General features: G+C 31.2%; 4 protein-coding genes across 8 annotated transcripts; 3 read left to right on the forward strand and 1 right to left on the reverse strand.

Moving 5' to 3' along the window:
• Nucleotides 1-790: 790 nt before the first annotated feature.
• Armi (probable RNA helicase armitage) lies at nucleotides 791-7,350 on the forward strand. Its single transcript, XM_083079641.1, has 7 exons — nucleotides 791-927; nucleotides 1,076-1,951; nucleotides 2,045-2,927; nucleotides 3,150-4,009; nucleotides 4,282-4,854; nucleotides 4,919-5,164; nucleotides 5,242-7,350. Exons 2-7 carry the CDS (start codon nucleotides 1,106-1,108, stop codon nucleotides 5,581-5,583), a joined length of 3,750 nt encoding a protein of 1,249 aa, XP_082935767.1. The 5' UTR covers nucleotides 791-927; nucleotides 1,076-1,105; the 3' UTR covers nucleotides 5,584-7,350.
• Eif3e (eukaryotic translation initiation factor 3 subunit E) lies at nucleotides 6,069-9,037 on the reverse strand. Of its 2 annotated transcripts, none has more exons than XM_083079643.1 (9): nucleotides 8,839-9,037; nucleotides 8,652-8,768; nucleotides 8,400-8,561; nucleotides 8,143-8,265; nucleotides 7,799-8,031; nucleotides 7,598-7,715; nucleotides 7,083-7,294; nucleotides 6,743-7,006; nucleotides 6,069-6,302 (listed from the first exon to the last, which is right to left on the reverse strand). In XM_083079643.1, the coding sequence occupies exons 1-8, from the start codon at nucleotides 8,926-8,928 to the stop codon at nucleotides 6,748-6,750; spliced, it is 1,314 nt and encodes a 437-aa protein (XP_082935769.1). In that variant the 5' UTR covers nucleotides 8,929-9,037; the 3' UTR covers nucleotides 6,069-6,302; nucleotides 6,743-6,747. The 2 variants fall into 2 exon arrangements, with proteins under 2 accessions (XP_082935769.1, XP_082935768.1); XM_083079642.1 differs by having other exon boundaries at nucleotides 6,769-7,006; nucleotides 8,839-9,036.
• A 375-nt stretch (nucleotides 9,038-9,412) lies between these two features.
• LOC145960373 (zinc finger CCCH domain-containing protein 15 homolog) lies at nucleotides 9,413-11,911 on the forward strand. The gene is made up of 7 exons (XM_083079775.1): nucleotides 9,413-9,700; nucleotides 9,867-10,074; nucleotides 10,182-10,420; nucleotides 10,524-10,727; nucleotides 10,829-11,003; nucleotides 11,079-11,273; nucleotides 11,545-11,911. Exons 1-7 carry the CDS (start codon nucleotides 9,632-9,634, stop codon nucleotides 11,652-11,654), a joined length of 1,200 nt encoding a protein of 399 aa, XP_082935901.1. The 5' UTR covers nucleotides 9,413-9,631; the 3' UTR covers nucleotides 11,655-11,911.
• Nucleotides 11,912-12,603: 692 nt separating this feature from the next.
• On the forward strand, nucleotides 12,604-17,095 carry Cmtr1 (Cap methyltransferase 1). Of its 4 annotated transcripts, none has more exons than XM_083079774.1 (5): nucleotides 12,604-12,705; nucleotides 12,828-12,895; nucleotides 12,990-15,153; nucleotides 15,612-15,901; nucleotides 16,912-17,095. In XM_083079774.1, exons 2-5 carry the CDS (start codon nucleotides 12,886-12,888, stop codon nucleotides 16,920-16,922), a joined length of 2,475 nt encoding a protein of 824 aa, XP_082935900.1. In that variant the 5' UTR covers nucleotides 12,604-12,705; nucleotides 12,828-12,885; the 3' UTR covers nucleotides 16,923-17,095. The 4 variants fall into 4 exon arrangements, with proteins under 4 accessions (XP_082935900.1, XP_082935899.1, XP_082935898.1 ...); XM_083079773.1 differs by lacking the exon at nucleotides 16,912-17,095 and adding an exon at nucleotides 16,460-16,805; XM_083079772.1 differs by lacking the exon at nucleotides 16,912-17,095 and adding an exon at nucleotides 16,306-16,427.
• The last annotated feature ends 253 nt before the right edge of the window (nucleotides 17,096-17,348 follow it).

Below are 17,348 nucleotides of genomic sequence, written 5' to 3' on the forward strand. Positions count from 1 at the left end.
AAAACATTTACGTTAATTTAAATTTGAATTGAATATATCTTATTTATAAATAAAATCTTTTTAAGTAAAATATATGGTTGCGTTTTTTCTTAAAAATATGAAAACAGAGATCAAAAGAAAGATAAAAGAAATAAGAAGCTTTCTGTTATAACTTATAAAGAGAATAAAACTATTTTAAATATGATAATTTCTTCGAAAAAGAAATATATTTTGGATAATTTTAATTTCTTTATTAAAAATAACTAATTCAATCGTTCAATACATGTAATCATGATCATATGTTCTATCAACATGAAATTTGAATATTTTAAATTTGCCTATTTGCGTTCAAAAATTTATTAATCATACTCCTATTCGATTGACCAATCAGAGCGAAGAAATCTTTTGCTGTGATTAGCCAATCAAAAGCTACTGTACTCTGAAGAATGGATTTTCGAACGTAACCTTGAGAAAGAATGGCGTAGAATTTTGAAGTGTACTTCTCTTGCGTCTTTAAAGAATCCTATTTTTCATTAAAATATTCGCATTTTATATAACATCGTCGTTTTGTACAAAGAGTGTACACGACTAATTCCCTTACATAAATATATCATACAGTATTGTGAAGCTCTCATTAAAGGTTAAGTTAATATCGTGACAAGATGCAAACGTGATTCGATCTACAATTTGAATTATGAATTCATCTACCTTATCACCGAGCACTTTGGGACACTCAACGGGACAGAGAACACCGGAATCACAGGACTCGGAACTGACATCTAGTGCAACTCAAACATCTAAGATTTTAAATCAGATGAAAGCCGAATTACAGGAGCAGAAGCAGCGCAAACAATTCCTCAAAGAACTGCATGCCAAGCGTGTACAATCCTTGCGGAAAGAATTAGATTATCTTAAGGCAACAGAGTGGAGATATCAGCCCATAGATCGGTAAATGCTTATTTTTTCTTTTTCTTTTACTATTTATGCTCTTTTTGTTTTTGTTTTTTTTTAATTTTATTTTTATATGGACTATTTTATATGAATTATTTACATCAAATGCAAATTACTTAGATCTCCTATTGATTTACATCTACAGGTACTTAGATAGGAGTCAGAGAAGTTAAATATGCTGTCGTTAATTTATAACGGATTTCAATATGCTCTTAACTATGTGTATATGAATAAACCTAAGGAAGAAGATATAGATGATGTCATATCTCGCATAGAACATGCAAAGAGAAATGTGGATTTGGTGGATGCAGGGGAAAAAGAAAATACAAAGGAAAAAAATATATTGAATAAAGAAGGATGTTATTACAAAACAGGAAGTATCACTTATGTCGATAGTAACCATGTTGTCATAGATGATTGTTATACATACGAAAAAAATGATGACATGACCAGCAACCTGAAAGTAGGTGATAAAATTTACTACTTGATGTATCTACGAGATCCGAACGCGGAACCGAAAGTACGAAAAATTATCTATACAATAGATGATACTTGGGATAATGCAAATGCAAGGTCAGAGAAAGACATAGTTCACACTCATATGATAGAAAGAAATATAGTCGCCAAAGTAACAAAACGCGAAGGCCGAATTGCTGTTGTTGAACCGTATAATATTCGTATTGACTTAAGCAAAGTACAATCTGACTTTATTCCCATGATTGGCGATTGGTTAACAATAGAGTCCTTTGTCGAAGTAAATAGCAATTCCACAGATTTGAGTGGTGAAGTCTTAGAGGTGGATAGAATCAAATCATTACGATCTAAACTAGACATTGGAGTAATATCGAAATATGATCGACAAAACGAAGTAGGGATAATCGATAAGCATGTGATATTTCATAAGCGCGCATGTGAACCAGGTTATATTCCTCACATTGGTGATAAAGTGGTGAGCGAAAGCATAGAAAGTGATCAAGGACAATATAGTTGGAGATCAATAACTATTGTTCCGTTAATTCAGGCAAGAAAATTTAATTATTGTATTATATATATACATATATATTTACATATAATATAAATTTCTAAGTATTTTTATTTTATCTTTTTTTTCCAGCCTTCAAAGAAATTCACTGAATTACCAGTCGCGATTAATTTCTCTCCAACATTATCAGATACCAATGACTTGCTACAAAACAAATATGGCATTGTTATAGATGATAATTTAGAATTCAATTTGAATATAGAAGAAGAAAGCACTTTGACAGTTTCTATACAAAATAATGGCAGTTATGCTCATATGTTGAAAGATGGCTCCTTTATGTCACAAAAGACTGTGTCTCAGCTGTCATTAGAATCGCCGATCAATAAAAATACAATAATAAATCCTTCTAAGAATGTTACATATACATTTAAATGTAAAGCACAATTTATCGGCATATCCGAGGAGCTGTTTATCTTTAACTTTAAAGATTTCAAAATTGGTAGAATGTTTCATATAACTGTTAATGCGAAAAAAATTTCACAAAAGACTGATTCCGGGTCTGTTAAACAAAAATATAGCCATAAAATTAATATAGCTGATTTGAACGAATTAAATGAGACTACATGTATCCCTGGTATAAAGCCGTATAAATCACCTGCATTTATCCAAGTGCGTAACGGAATATTCAAAATACCTCAATACATTTGGAACGCGGTTTTGAATACCATACAGAGCGAAAAATCACAAATTGAACAAGAAGTCGCTATTGGAAATCAGATACCTTGTCTTCTGAAACCTCTTTCTTTTGAAATATATAAGGAACGTTTCCACGCCTTATTATATCTTGAGGAAATAAGTCAAATACTCAATTTGCAACAATACAGTATGGAAAGTGCAGTCATGCGACGACACAGGGATTATCTCGTACTCGAAGTGCCAGGATTAGCGGAAAAACGACCTTCTCTTCTTGTTGGTGATAGAGCTATAGTATCTTTCAAATGGGATAGCTCTCAAGGTAATATATTTAAAAGACTTAATAAATTTCTACTTTTTTATATCAACTTATATGCATAAAAATAATTTACAAACAGCTCAAACATATATATATATATATATATAAACACACACACACACACACACACATTATCGAGATTTAAAAAGTAATTGTAAGATTATTTTTAATAGATTATATTGTAAGATATATATGATGCTTATGCCTTTAATTTCTTTTTTTTAGGAGAGCTAAAATACGAAGGTTTTATTCACAGAATCACAGGCACCGAGATTTTTTTAAAATTTAATGAAAAATTTCATCAAGAGTACAATAGAGAAGCTTGTCATATAACATTTAAATGCTCACAGACTACTATTCATCGTTGTCACAATGCTGTTAACTTAGCTCTCAATCGTCTCGGATCTGATTTTCTGTTTCCTACCAAAGTGGTGCAAAAAGAGCCACAGTTTTATTTGGAAGAATATGACATCAAGAAAAAGCCTAATCATACGCAAGTTTATCACAAACACAATGTATCGGTCTCCTCTAACAATATAACTTCTATTAATGATACAGACTCTGATGATATAATCAAAATGTCTTCAAAAATGTCAGTAGCAGATAGGCTTTTCTCCAATAAACCCACTGAATCATCATCATTCAAAGAAACACAAATGTCGAATGTGAAAATAGAAACAAATCAGAATTTTAAAACAAATTTATCAAGGAATACCAATGATAGTAAAACTAACATTGCTAATACCACAATTTCAAGAAAAATGGATGAAACGATCATTGATAATGAAATAGAATCATATATTGCTCAGATAAAAAAACGAAAATTAAATTGGTTCAATAAAAAATTAAATTATTATCAAAAAGAAGCTGTAAAGAATATAATACAGGGATTAGCGCGTCCATTACCCTATATAATATTTGGCCCACCTGGAACAGGAAAAACAGTGACTTTGTGCGAGACGATTTTACAAATTCTTGCTGTGATACCTGAAAGCAGACTTCTTGTAGCAACTCCATCAAACAGTTCGGCAAATTTAATCACAGAACGCTTGTTGGATAGCAACATACTTAAGCCTGGTGATTTGGTACGACTTTTTTTGTGTAAATCTTATCATTTAACATTTAACATGATCTGGCATGATATTTAAATCCTACTAATTATATATTTATTTTCTCAATAATTAAATTTCTATTTGCAAAATTATTACAATTTTTACAATTTCCTGATCGCTTGAAAGTAAAAATGCGAGACACAAAGAGAAAGTCATGTCAGATCATTGTTAAATATTTTATCTTTTATTACTTGTATTACTTGTATTTTTGTACTACTTGTACTCATTGTATATCCATTTTATAGGTTCGGTTGATAGCTCATCATTGCTTGGATGATGATTCTATTCCTGAAAAATTATTACCTTATTGCGCTACGGCAGAATTAGCCGCAGAAGGTACGTCCAATCGTTTTTATTGTCGCGAAGATGGACCGAAAATGAACTGTACCATGTCGGTTCTGGGTCGTCATAGAATTACTGTTGGCACCTGCAGTACTCTGGGAGTACTATATAACATGGGTTTTCCCCGTGGACATTTCTCGCATGTCCTAGTCGACGAGGCAGGTCAAGCAACCGAGCCGGAGATCATGATTCCCCTAAATTTCATTCATTCCGAGCATGGCCAGGTGATCCTCGCGGGCGATCCAATGCAACTCGGACCCGTCACACAGAGTAAATTAGCGATACATTTTGGATTGAGCGAATCGTTCCTATCGAGACTATTGCAACAATTTCCTTACCAGAGAGATCCAGAAGGATTCGAGGAATCTTGTTACGATCCTAGGCTCGTCACAAAACTCATTATGAACTATCGAAGTTTACCGGAGATATTGGAGCTACCAAATTCGCTGTTTTATGATTCAGAATTACAATCGCAAGTATGTATGTACGAATTATCTAAACTCTATCTTTCGTTATAATTAACTGCAATTAATTTTTTAGATATCATCTGAAAACAGTAAAGAAGCTAAACTATTGGAAATGTTGAGAACGGAACTACCTGAGAGAGACGGATCACCACCGGCCATAATTTTCCACGGGGTCAATGGTGAAAACCATCGAGATACTGAGAGTCCAAGTTGGTATAATCTTGAAGAAGCAACACAAGTCTACCTCTATTTATTAAAACTATACAAATATGGACTTAAATCGGATGACATAGGAATTATAACTCCTTATCAGAAGCAGGTAAACAGATATTTTGAAAAATTTTCTCACTTATTACAAAAATCTTCAATATATTTTTTCTTTTTCTCCCAATGAAGGTACTGCAAATTAGAGATCTGTTATTGGAATTAGATCTTAAATTACCAAAAATCAGCAGTGTAGAAGGATTTCAAGGCCAAGAAAGAAATGTAATTATTCTATCAACTGTCAGATCATGTAATAATTTAGTTGACGAGGACATTAAGTATACTCTAGGATTCATCGCTTCGCCGAAAAGACTTAATGTTGCGATTACTCGTGCTCGAGCTTTGCTCATTATTTTGGGAAATCCAAAATTACTCGCTTCGGACCCATATTGGAGAAGTATTCTGACATATTGTATTGATCATGGTGCATATACAGGATGTAATTTTTTACCTTCATATATAACAAATCAATAATATTTCGCAATACAATAAAGTTGTAATTCTAATCATAAATGTTATATATATTGTTAATATATTATAACATGTATATAATTACCATTTTACACATAATTATATTTATGTTTCACGTAATTATATATATATACAATCACATGAAATATAATATATTAACTATATAATATATTATAATATAATGTAATATATACAATATATTAACAAAACATAACATTTATGATTAGCAAATAGCAATGAGTCTTATACATTACATAAGAAAATAACAACCAAAACGACAAACAAAACCATTGACATTTAATGAATGGAAACTATAAGTGTTTGAAATTCTTAATTAAATGAAATCTAACTTTTTTTTACTTTTTGAGAACTTTGTATATTAGCATAGAATATTGTAAGTATAAGACAAAAACTAATTTGTAGTCTTAAGCTAAAAGTGTGATTTATGGAGATATGGACATTGTGTACTGATGTAATATTTTCTCATATAAAATGTTTTAGATGTATTATTTGTTGTACAATATAGATAGAGACAATTCCAAAAATTAACAAAATAGCAGCAAATAAATATACATATATCATTCATAATGTCATTTTTTAGACTTAAGAGACAAATTGTCTCAAGTCATATTACTGCTACAGTTAAAGATGGAATACTCCTTTTGGATATTGCTTTTCCATGTATAAAGTTGTCATAAATCTAAATTCCACGAGTGTTGATACTGAAATGAAAAAAGAAATCGTTTGAAAAATTCGTACAAATGCAAGGAAAACACATTTCAAAATATCAAACTTTTATACGATTAACGATTGTGCAGCAAAACGATGTTATATATAAAATCTCATCTTTAACCTAATTAACAAAGGTATAACAAAGAAATGATTGTTCAATATAACTTGCACTTATATATGAAGACAATACAATAGACACACACATGCTTTGAAATGATATATTAATTACAAAAGCTTTTTTTAGATTTTAGATTTAATTAAATGAATTATTATGTTTGAAACATTGAGTTAATGTTTATGATTGTATGTTAGTATGTATATCAAAATGTAATAATCCAAATGTATAAAACTTTTTTTTTTGTTTATTGCAACAAGTTATACATTAAGTAAATATGACACCGCGCGTAATATGATTGTGAATGATACTGACCTCTGTTAGTTCCACACTATACTTACTGAGTCTTGATTCTTTGCTTTTAGTTTTCTCTCAATTAAATTCTCTAATGCCTCGCTTCGCACACTCAAAGTCTCGATCTTCTCGACCAATTGCTGATATGGCGATGCGGGCTGCCCGCCCATTACTACGTGTCCCAATTTGCTGTCGATCTTAGCATCTAAGCGTGCATTACGAATTAAATTCACAATCCAGCATTCTGCTACATCCGCCTTCATATTCAATTTTTCCGCAAGCATCCTATAAATTAGATAAAAATAATTTAATTGTATGTTTTTATGTTTCAATAATGCAAAAATGTAGAAAAATTACATACTGAATACTAATACATTGATGAATTCTGCAGAATGTCTCGAAAATCATCAATCGTGCATTTTCTACAAATTCATTCAGTAAAGCGATTAAAAAGAAATCGTTAAAGACAACAGTCTGGCATTCTTGTAATTTCTGCCGAGCGCCATCAAAATCGAAATTAACATACAAGTGCTCAAGAAATTCTGTGATGGGATCTCGATAGGTATAAGATTCCTATTATGTAAAAATAAAAATTTTAGTTAAATATTAAATATCGTTCCTTATCTGCATATAGAGCATTTCATTTATATGTAATGTATTAAAAATCATGCAATTTCTTATTTCTTATAAATTCCACAAATTTGGAATCCTATTTTTTCTTAACAAAAATTTAATTAAACATATTTTCTCTTTTTTTTTACAAATTTTCTTAATCAGAATTCACTATTTACCAGAAAAAGCTTGATTACAAATAATAATGAGTGATAAATTTGTATATATGCTCCATTTAAAGAAATAAGATTTCAAGGTTCAAACCTGCTGTATCACTTTTACAAGATCCTTTAAAATAGAACGCCGGGAACGATTGACAATAACTGCAGCAGCCAAGTAACGGAGTATGTGTGGACACATTGTTTGAATAGCATTTAAATAACTGTAACAAAATATAAGCATCTCTTAGCTTCTTTCTAAACCAATTTATTAAAAATATTAACATCTTTTTTTAATTGTACATACTGTGGCCGATAAAGAAACATCTCGATAATCAGATCTCTGCCCTTCACATGATTGAAGAACACAAACAGACTCCAGTGAATGAGCCATGTGCGTTGTTGCAATACTTGCAGTGAATTACCAATAACATTACTGTCAATATATTCTCGTAATTTGTTTACATCCTCCAGTGCTGTTTCCCAATTTTGTACAAGAATCTCTGATGCCAATTTTCCCCACAAGACATTCAAGTAATTCTGAAAAAAAAAATTAAATTAAATTAAATATATATTTTTAACTTAGCATATTATATATATATATATATATATATATATATATATATATCTTAACTTATAAAAAATTAATACCTTATCAGTAGGAGGCATAATCAGCATATAAAAGTATAAATATGATGTAGAGACAGAATAATTGCCACACTCATAGCGATATTTTGCTAGCTTTACAAAGCTATCCATCATTTCTACCCTAAACTATAAAATATAAATAAAATTAGATCATAAAATCAATAAAATTAGTTTTTATTCCCAATATTTTATCATTTTATTAATTGATATATATTAGATGATATATATTTTTATCATTTAATGTAGTATATTCTACTCACATCTGATTCTTGAGTGAGATAATTATTAAGCGCTTTGGAATCACGCATGTTTTCCATCTTCTTCATAACTTCCTCGTTATTCATAAGAGCTAGGACTACAGAGACATTATTCTGAAGTACACTAAGCTCTTGGAGTACATCGGCACGTCTGGCTTTTATCTCCTGCAACACATTGCTCTAACTTATAATCATCGCATACATGATTGCATAATTTTATGCTTAATAGCATATGTATACTACGGTAAAGTGTACCTCCGGTACTTCCACATTCGGATACAACTGTTTCCTAATGTCAATGGTATAGTCAATCATATTTGTTTTACTGAGAATATTGAGTTTCACTTGCAACAACTCATCTTCGTCGTAAATCTGCAACACACCACATGTGACATAACCAAAATATCATAACGCATTGCAATGTCTAGCTTTCACATCGTACCTGTTTCGCCGATAAGAATTCCAGCAAAGGAAATACCAAGTGGCGATCCAGATATTGACCTATACGAGACGTTAAATCAAACTTTGCCATCGTGTTTTCGCCACGTTACTCTATGAATGACGGGACACGAAGAGACACTTTACCGCATGGCAAACGACGAGTTGCCAGCTTGAAGTTCACAACGATTTGTGAACCTCCTTCAGAGGTTCACGCGGGAGCGTCCCGTTTGATCACGTTGTTATTAACCACAAGCCAATTATATCGACTTGTGCCTAGGGTAACCAGCAACGATTGACCAATCAGAGAGTTCTATTTTGAATTGGCCAATTGGCAACGTGGTCAATCGGGTACCACCCGTTTCACGCAAAAGAAAATTATCACTACCGGAAGATGACCTTTGATTCGCTCATCAAACAGATGTTTAGGAAATTTTGTCGAGCAAGAGTTACCATCGTGATTGAAAGAAATGCGCGCTCGAAGAAGAAATGATTAGTTAGAAATATGTGTCATTATAGTTTGTGTAATAAAACATTCTGCGCGAATTTAAGGATCACTTTGATCAAACTCTGATTAATTCAAGTAATATATCTGCATTTTTTATTAATATAAATAAAAAATAGCTACTATACATGCAAGAGTGATTGCGCATGCGTGAAGAAAAATAATCTCCCACTATCTGAGATCTGGGATATACATATAGGAAAATATTTGAGAGTAAAATGGAGTTTTCGTGATTTCTCTTAGAATTTTAGGTGTTTTCTATTGACAAGAAGAAACTCGAATTTGTCAAAAAATGCCACCGAAAAAGGCACCGGCACCGAGCAAAAAGGCGGATCAAAAGAAAAAAGAAAAGGTTATTGAGGTAAAAAGCGAGCTCCGTTTTCCATCTCTAACCAAAAAATTTTAGATTTCCACATGTTTCTCTTAAATAACCTGTGGAACTGTGATTATAATTTATATTCTATCATTTATTAATATGTATGAAATAAGCTCTTACTAAAACTTAGACCTTTTTTCTCTTTTTTAAGGACAAAACATTTGGTATAAAAAACAAAAAGGGTGCCAAGCAGCAGAAGTTTATTCAGCAAGTTGAAAAACAAGTGAAATCGGGCGGCGTAAATCCGCGGAAGCTCGAGGATCCTAATGTCAAAAAATTGGAAAAAGAGAAAAAGCTAAAGGAGCAAAAAGAATTGGCACTTATTTTTAAACCAGTTCAAACACAAAAAATAGATAAAGGTACTGCGTATATACCTTTGGTGATGAAGTAAGAAGTTATGAAATACTACGAGATAGATGTATTTTTCAAGTAAAAAGAAAGCACTACGATAAAACAATATTTACAGGCACAGATCCCAAGTCTGTTGTGTGTGCATTTTTCAAACAAGGACAATGTACAAAGGGAGATAAATGTAAATTCTCTCATGATTTGAGTATTGAACGAAAAGCAGAGAAACGTTCATTGTATTGCGATATGAGAGATGATGATAAGGAAGAGGATACAATGGATAAATGGGATGAAGATAAGCTGAAAGAAGTTGTAGAAAAAAAACATGGTGGTGGCAATCGTCCTACTACCGATATTGTAAGTTATGTTAATAGTTAATTAGCATTTTTTTTAAATTCATAAAAATTCATTTGAAATTTTGTTCAAGAAAAAAATAAAGTCAAATACTTTTCCTTGTTAGATCTGCAAACACTTCTTAGAAGCAGTAGAAAAGGCAAAATATGGTTGGTTCTGGGAATGTCCATCTGGTCAGAAGTGTATTTATAGGCATGCTTTACCTCCTGGATTTGTTTTAAAGAAAGATAAAAAGAAGGAAGATAAGAAGAATGAAATATCCTTGGAAGATTTAATAGAAAAAGAAAGGGCTAATTTGGGACCTAATCAAGTATGAATATTACATTAAGTAGGAATTTTTAATGCAAAATTAAATTTGACATAAAACACAATATTCTGATTATATTTTCATGTAATAAAAAATTTCAACAGACCAAGATAACATTGGAGACATTCTTGGCTTGGAAAAAGAGAAAATTGAAAGAAAAAGAAGAACAGGCCATCAAAGATGAAGAGAAGAAGAGAAATGATTATAAAGCTGGTCGCCAAATTGGCATATCAGGAAGAGAAATGTTTTACTTCAATCCAGATCTTGCAACTGGAGATGGTAAGATATTGTTCGAGTGATATGACTTGTTTAAATTCTTTCTATAATAAATTTAATTTATTATTTAAATCGTAGGTATTGATGAAGGAGATGAAGCAATATCTAGTTATGTTCGCGAAGATGATGATTCCGAGGATGTACAATATAGAGAACTCGATATGGAACGTCTTGCTTTTGAAGCTAGCGAAATTGATACTAATGGTATCACTGTGGCTACTGTAGATCGGTTAAAGGTCAACAATGTCACTGATAACAATAAGGATATTACAGGTTATAATTATATCACTTGATATTAATATATTCATAGTTTGTTAGTAAATATTTCAAAAGCATTGTGATTTATGTATAAATTAGGATATGATAGAATTTTAGAAGCCTATAAATTGTTATATAACTATTATTATCTTTATTATCCATCAATTATTGCTTTTCTAAATATTCAAGAAATTTTTAATCTTGCTAATAAAACATGAATATACAACGAATATATTAGTTATAATAATGTATTGCTAGATAATTAATACAAAAATTTCTATTCTAGTGACTCTGGAAGAGGGTGCCGCAGCCGTGGCTATTAACGAAAACCTCTTCATAGAGGAAGATTTAGAAGGTTTGGAAGAAGAATTGGGGGACCTGGACTTGGAGGAGTAATCCAGTTGTCCCGATCGTGCATCTCTCCTCACTCTACATCATGTTGCTCCTGTGTTTTATCTCTTTTATTACATATTGCTCAGATAACCATTAGCCTCAAATGTGATGTACTGTATATTAATATAATTTGCATCCTATTCTCACACAATGTTGCATCATCAATGTTTCAGCATCAGTGTTGCATCTATGTATTCAGGTATGTGTACAAAGAGCTGGTCTCACATCAACCATCCAGAATATATAGCATAATAACTCGATATCAATTCAATTACTATCTTCGAAAATTAAATTTGTCTTTTTATAGTGTAAAGATTATCCAATGATTACAATATCTGTGAATATCACAATATTCAATGCTATATATATGAAATAGTACATATGCATATATTATTTTTATAATGTTTCTGTGTGTATATAATTTTTCTTGACAAAAATAGAGGAAAACTATAGCGAGAATTTAAATCTGACATGTTAGTAAAACAAAAAATTTGGCTTTTTATCTATTGGTTCATGAATAGAGAATATCTGGAATTTTAATATAGACTTTAGAAATTTTTTACTCTTGTTAATCCATATATCCAAATTTTCTATAAATATAATTCAAATAAAAAAATATTGATTGGAAAAAATTAGTTATTTTTAATATGTCATTAGTCGTGTTCGGAAATCTTACTCGTGGAATGAGGTAGCATAGGCCGCATTCAGCAGACTCAACAATTGGGCAACATTACTAGATTTTCCGATGTAATTCGACGCTGATTGGTCGGACCTGAAAGTAGAAACCAATCATGTTCGATTGTTACTTAGCGGTTGAGTCTGCTGAATGCGGCCATTTAAATGATCAATCAGATTCAAAAGAAGAAAAGATTTCTTTATTCTGATTGGTTGATTCAGTGCTATTCTCACATGTAGAATTTTCGAATCATCCTTAACCTATGGTAACTCCATGCCCCATGCTTCTATGCAATCGCACATCGTGCATGAAACGGAACGCACCCTATGAATCTCACCATCTCTGTCGACATTAGGTGTATTTTGTACGGTGTTCTACGTAAGTTTAACGGAAACGTATATATTATTTTTTTATATTAATCGCTCTTTAATAATAATTCCTTTGAATTTCCAACGAATTCTCTTTTATATGCCTCTAACTTGTACTTATTTGATCCACAGTCGATTGATATAGGTTAGAAAATTGATCACGTCAATAGAACTGACATCAATAGAAAACATGGATAGCAGTAAGTATTTTCTATTTGTACGCTTCTTTTTTCGTATATTTAGATCTAAATTTCCAAAACTATAATTGAATTAATTTGTTGTCTTTTTTTTTAGGCACGGACGAAGATAGCGTTTTAAGTAATGAAGATATGAAACTGAGAACAACAGATCCATTTAATAATTATTCTCAAGATCATCCAAGTGATTCCAGTTACTCTGGGATGCGCAATATAATATCTGCTATTGATAACGATGATAATTATTTAAGTCACAAAAAAATATCTAGGTCTAGACATTCTTCCTCCTCTTCGTCTGACGATAATAACGATCAACAATACAGTAATTTACCAAAATATGAGTACGAAATGAATGTTAGCAATTACAGTGAAAATATGTGCAAACATAGGAATAAAAGAAAAAAATTGAAGAGCGAAGATGCAATTGATAGTATAAAGAAAGAAAAATCTACTGCAGAAATTGAGTTAGCTAATAATATGCTTATCTATGACAGCAAAAATAACCTATCTCATACCTCAAAAGCTCAAAATATGATGAAAAAAATGGGATACAAGCCAGGAAAAGGTCTTGGAAAAGATGATCAAGGTCGTGTAGACCCAATAGAAGCAATTACACAACGAGGTCGAAGAGGATTTGGGCACTACGTACCAGGCCTAAAAGAAGCGAGTCTTAAATGGAATCCTGAAGAAGAAGAAATAAAAGCTGTAGAAGATATTGAATGGTTACCAAATGTGCATTCTGATACACTAACTGAAAATATAAGAGATTGGTTAAAATTGGGACCAAAAAAACTCACCATAGATGATGAAACTATGTTTTGCGATCCAGAAATTTTGGAGCAGATTATCATGTCGAAAACTGTATTTGACAAATTGGACAAGGTTGAGATGCGTAAAGCAAGAACTCGATCAAATCCTTATGAAACGATTCGCACTGCTAATTTTCTGAATCGTGCGGCTGTCAAAATGGCGAATATAAACAAAGCATGTAATTTTATGTTTACCGACCCAAAGAATTTACATCCCAATGATTTACTGTATTTTGCCGATGTATGTGCCGGTCCGGGTGGTTTCAGCGAGTATATTCTATCTAGAAAAAAATGGCATGCCAAAGGATTTGGATTCACTTTAAAAAACGAAAATGACTTTACATTGGATGAATTCTTTGCTGGTCCATGTGAAACTTTTCATCCTTTTTATGGTTCTAAAGAAAATGGAGATGTATTTGACCCACAAAATCAAGAAGAATTTAGATCTTTGATAATGAAACACACATATGGCAAAGGTGTGCATTTTATGATGTCAGATGGAGGATTCTCCGTGGAAGGTCAAGAAAACATACAAGAAATTCTATCTAAGCAGTTATATCTGTGTCAGTGTCTGGTGGCATTAATGATAGTGAGACCAGGTGGCCATTTTGTAACAAAATTGTTTGATTTGTTCACTCCTTTTAGCGTTGGACTTGTTTATCTAATGTACAGATGTTTTGAATATATTTGCATCTTCAAGCCCAATAGTTCTAGGCCAGCTAATTCAGAACGTTATTTAATATGTAAAAGAAAAAAGTTTGATACACAAGCGGTAGTAGATCATCTTTCTCATGTTAATCATTTACTTTTAACAAAAGATGATAACAATGATGTAATTCAACTGGTGCCGCTCGACGTGTTGGAAGCAGATAAGGCATTTGTAACATACTTGAGAAGCTCCAATAACGCTCTAGGAAAGAAACAGATAATAGGCCTCTTAAAGATCGCGGCTTTTTGCGAAGATCCGATGCTGACTGAGCCAAAACAAGCGGATATGCGAAAGGAATGCCTGAATTATTGGGATATATCTAATAAAACTCGCATGAGACCGCAAATTGTTAGACCACAAGATAAGATATGGGGGATTCTAAACGGTTCTGAATGTTTCTTTGGATCCGAAGCACAGATATTGACGATTGAGAACATAAAAACATTATTAAATCAACCATACAATTGGTTCTGCATGCCTTGTGGTTTTAATTCTTGTGATAAACCAGCTACGTTTTATTTAGGTTTGGGAAGGAGAAAGGTATTTCGCTACATAAAAGGAGGCAAATGGGAATCGATTGGAGATGTAAAAATAGAACTGCCACCTGATACCCTGGTATACGCCGAACTAGTGTATGAATCAAAATGTACGGATAAATGCTTCTTGAAGACACATGCATTACATATCTTGGATGCTTACATGCTTGGTGGAGAAGATGTTAGCAAACGATACTTATATGATAGGTAAGAGATCTCTTTTTTTTATTAAGCGTAATAGAAAATTCTAAACTGTCACTAACATGCTCTGAGCTGTTAATATAAATAACATGTCTTATGGCCATTTCTACCAACGCCGCTTAACTTTAATCTTAGCTTAACTCATTCTTTGTCTCTTTCTAAAGGAACAGTTAGAAGGAGACAAAGAGTGAGTTAAGCTAAGATTAAAGTTAAACGACGTTAGTAGAAAGCATTAAACATTGAATACAAAGTAAATTAATCATATGTTATAATGTGTTTATAATTTCTCTTTAACATATTTATATGTAAGTCAATTTTACAAAGTTTATAGTCTTTATAAATTAAATTGGAGTAGATAAACACAAAGTTAAATAGAATATAATTACTAAAGAGAAATTTTATTATGAGTAAATTATGCTATTGTATTAATAATAGATAATATTTTTATACAATATCTGCGACAGGTATAAATTAACTAGGAAATTTTGCGACGCATTGTGGAAACCAGTTCCAAATGACTACGCATGTGTGCGCGCCAAAGAGAGGTTCATGCTAACTTCCAATATAGGAAGGAAATTGCGTGTCACGCATCCATCTCGAAATGTGAAATTATCTAATGCGTTCGAGTCGCAAAAAAATTTCTTAGAACGTGACAACGAAAACGACACGGAACCTATATATTCCCCATTCAACAGTGTACTTTTCTTAAAAAGTATCGCCCACCCTTGGTCACGTCATATTAGCAGAAAAACAGGTGAACTTTATGTTTATAATCCATATACTAAAGTAACGGAATATGAAATCCGAAACGGTCAATATAATAGACCACCTAAAGCTGAGGCAGATTTTAAAGAGACGTTTGAAAATCGTATTATCTGGCATTGGCCTTGTGATCGTGAATTAAATATAGACACTTTAATTGCGATGATGAATCCATCACAAAATGTTTGAATCATGTTATATTGTAACATATCATAAATTTATATGTTGTCAAGTTTTTTTTAAGTTTTTGGATTTTTCTTAAAACATTCTATTTTTGATTATAGACAATTTAACTATAGTTTCATTAATCGATGATTTTTAATATTTCAAAAAATCATCAAAATGAAAAAATTTGTTAGAAAATATTAGTAACTTATAACAAATTATAATCTATAGGGAAACATAAGAAACTTAAAAGACTGCATCTTCTACCCATATGTAATGATGTACTTTAGTTTACAAGAAATTTGTTGCAAAATATTTAGATCATGTATTATATTGTATATGAATTACAAATTTATAAGCATATAACTAATTCTTTTTTTTTCAGTTATAATTTTCCTAAGAATATAGATTATTTTTCATTAAAAATAATTCATGTGTATCACAGGTTTTATCTGGTTAATATTTGGAAAGTTATGAGAAATTAAAATGAAAAGAATTTGTTAAAAAAATGTTTAAAAAGATTAGAAAATCTTAATATTTTTAGACACGAAAAATTTAAGAGATTCCTTGTACAATTCTAACATGGATCCTAGTTTTATATGTATTTTTTATGTTAAGACAATTATATATATAAATATCCGATATTAATACATTAATGAACAATTACTAACAAGTTCTCTTAATAGTTACAATCTGTACATGATCATTGTAAAAACATAATTGAGAAGACACAATAAACAAAAAAAAAATTAACTATTATAAAAATTTATAATTGCGCACATATGCACCAATCTGTGCATTTCAATGTGTATGTAGTGCATTTTTTAACCACACCAGGCATACTTTGAAAATGTCTGCCAGTCCGCAGTCTGATAAGTGGGACGGAGAAATGCGATGCACCTTCATGCAATGTATCTTCATGTAATTTTTTTTACAAGATGTAAGAATTTTTCATACACTCAACAAATATTTTATACGGTAATATTGTATAAATATTATTATTAAATTCCAATATGTGTTATTTACAGTGTTATTATTTTTTCTATGTGTTTTATTATATTTTTTTTAGAAATTAATTTTAATGAACAATTCCTCTATTTTGCAAATTAAAATTTGCTTATGTAACAGCAATAATTTTGTTTTAATTTCATATAGTTTTGTGTATATATCCTTCTAACATATTAACTATCCATCACGTTGGCGAATAGTAAAAATTATTAACGTTTTATTAAACACAATATTACTGAATATTAGTAAATTGTAATATATGCATA

The sequence above is a fragment of the Camponotus vicinus genome, unplaced genomic scaffold (assembly GCF_025532165.1).
Source record: "Camponotus vicinus isolate PSW18456_S1 unplaced genomic scaffold, iyCamVici1.0 SCAF_10, whole genome shotgun sequence".
Classification (NCBI taxonomy): Eukaryota; Metazoa; Arthropoda; class Insecta; order Hymenoptera; family Formicidae; genus Camponotus; species Camponotus vicinus.

Bases quoted from the DNA above. Each gene is read 5' to 3' on its own strand.
- Armi (XM_083079641.1), top strand. From the start codon at position 1,106: ATGCTGTCGTTAATTTATAACGGATTTCAATATGCTCTTAACTATGTG. The intron at 1,952-2,044 runs GCAAGAAAATTT...TTTTTTTTCCAG, and splicing joins CTATTGTTCCGTTAATTCAG to CCTTCAAAGAAATTCACTGA. The intron at 4,855-4,918 runs GTATGTATGTAC...TTAATTTTTTAG, and splicing joins ATTCAGAATTACAATCGCAA to ATATCATCTGAAAACAGTAA.
- Eif3e (XM_083079642.1), bottom strand. From the start codon at position 8,928: ATGGCAAAGTTTGATTTAACGTCTCGTATAGGTCAATATCTGGATCGC. The intron at 8,562-8,651 runs GTACACTTTACC...AATGTGTTGCAG, and splicing joins CGAATGTGGAAGTACCGGAG to GAGATAAAAGCCAGACGTGC. The intron at 8,032-8,142 runs GTATTAATTTTT...TTTTTTTTTCAG, and splicing joins TTATGCCTCCTACTGATAAG to AATTACTTGAATGTCTTGTG.
- LOC145960373 (XM_083079775.1), top strand. From the start codon at position 9,632: ATGCCACCGAAAAAGGCACCGGCACCGAGCAAAAAGGCGGATCAAAAG. The intron at 10,421-10,523 runs GTAAGTTATGTT...TTTCCTTGTTAG, and splicing joins ATCGTCCTACTACCGATATT to ATCTGCAAACACTTCTTAGA. The intron at 11,274-11,544 runs GTTATAATTATA...TTTCTATTCTAG, and splicing joins TAACAATAAGGATATTACAG to TGACTCTGGAAGAGGGTGCC.
- Cmtr1 (XM_083079771.1), top strand. The intron at 15,154-15,611 runs GTAAGAGATCTC...TATCTGCGACAG, and splicing joins AAACGATACTTATATGATAG to GTATAAATTAACTAGGAAAT.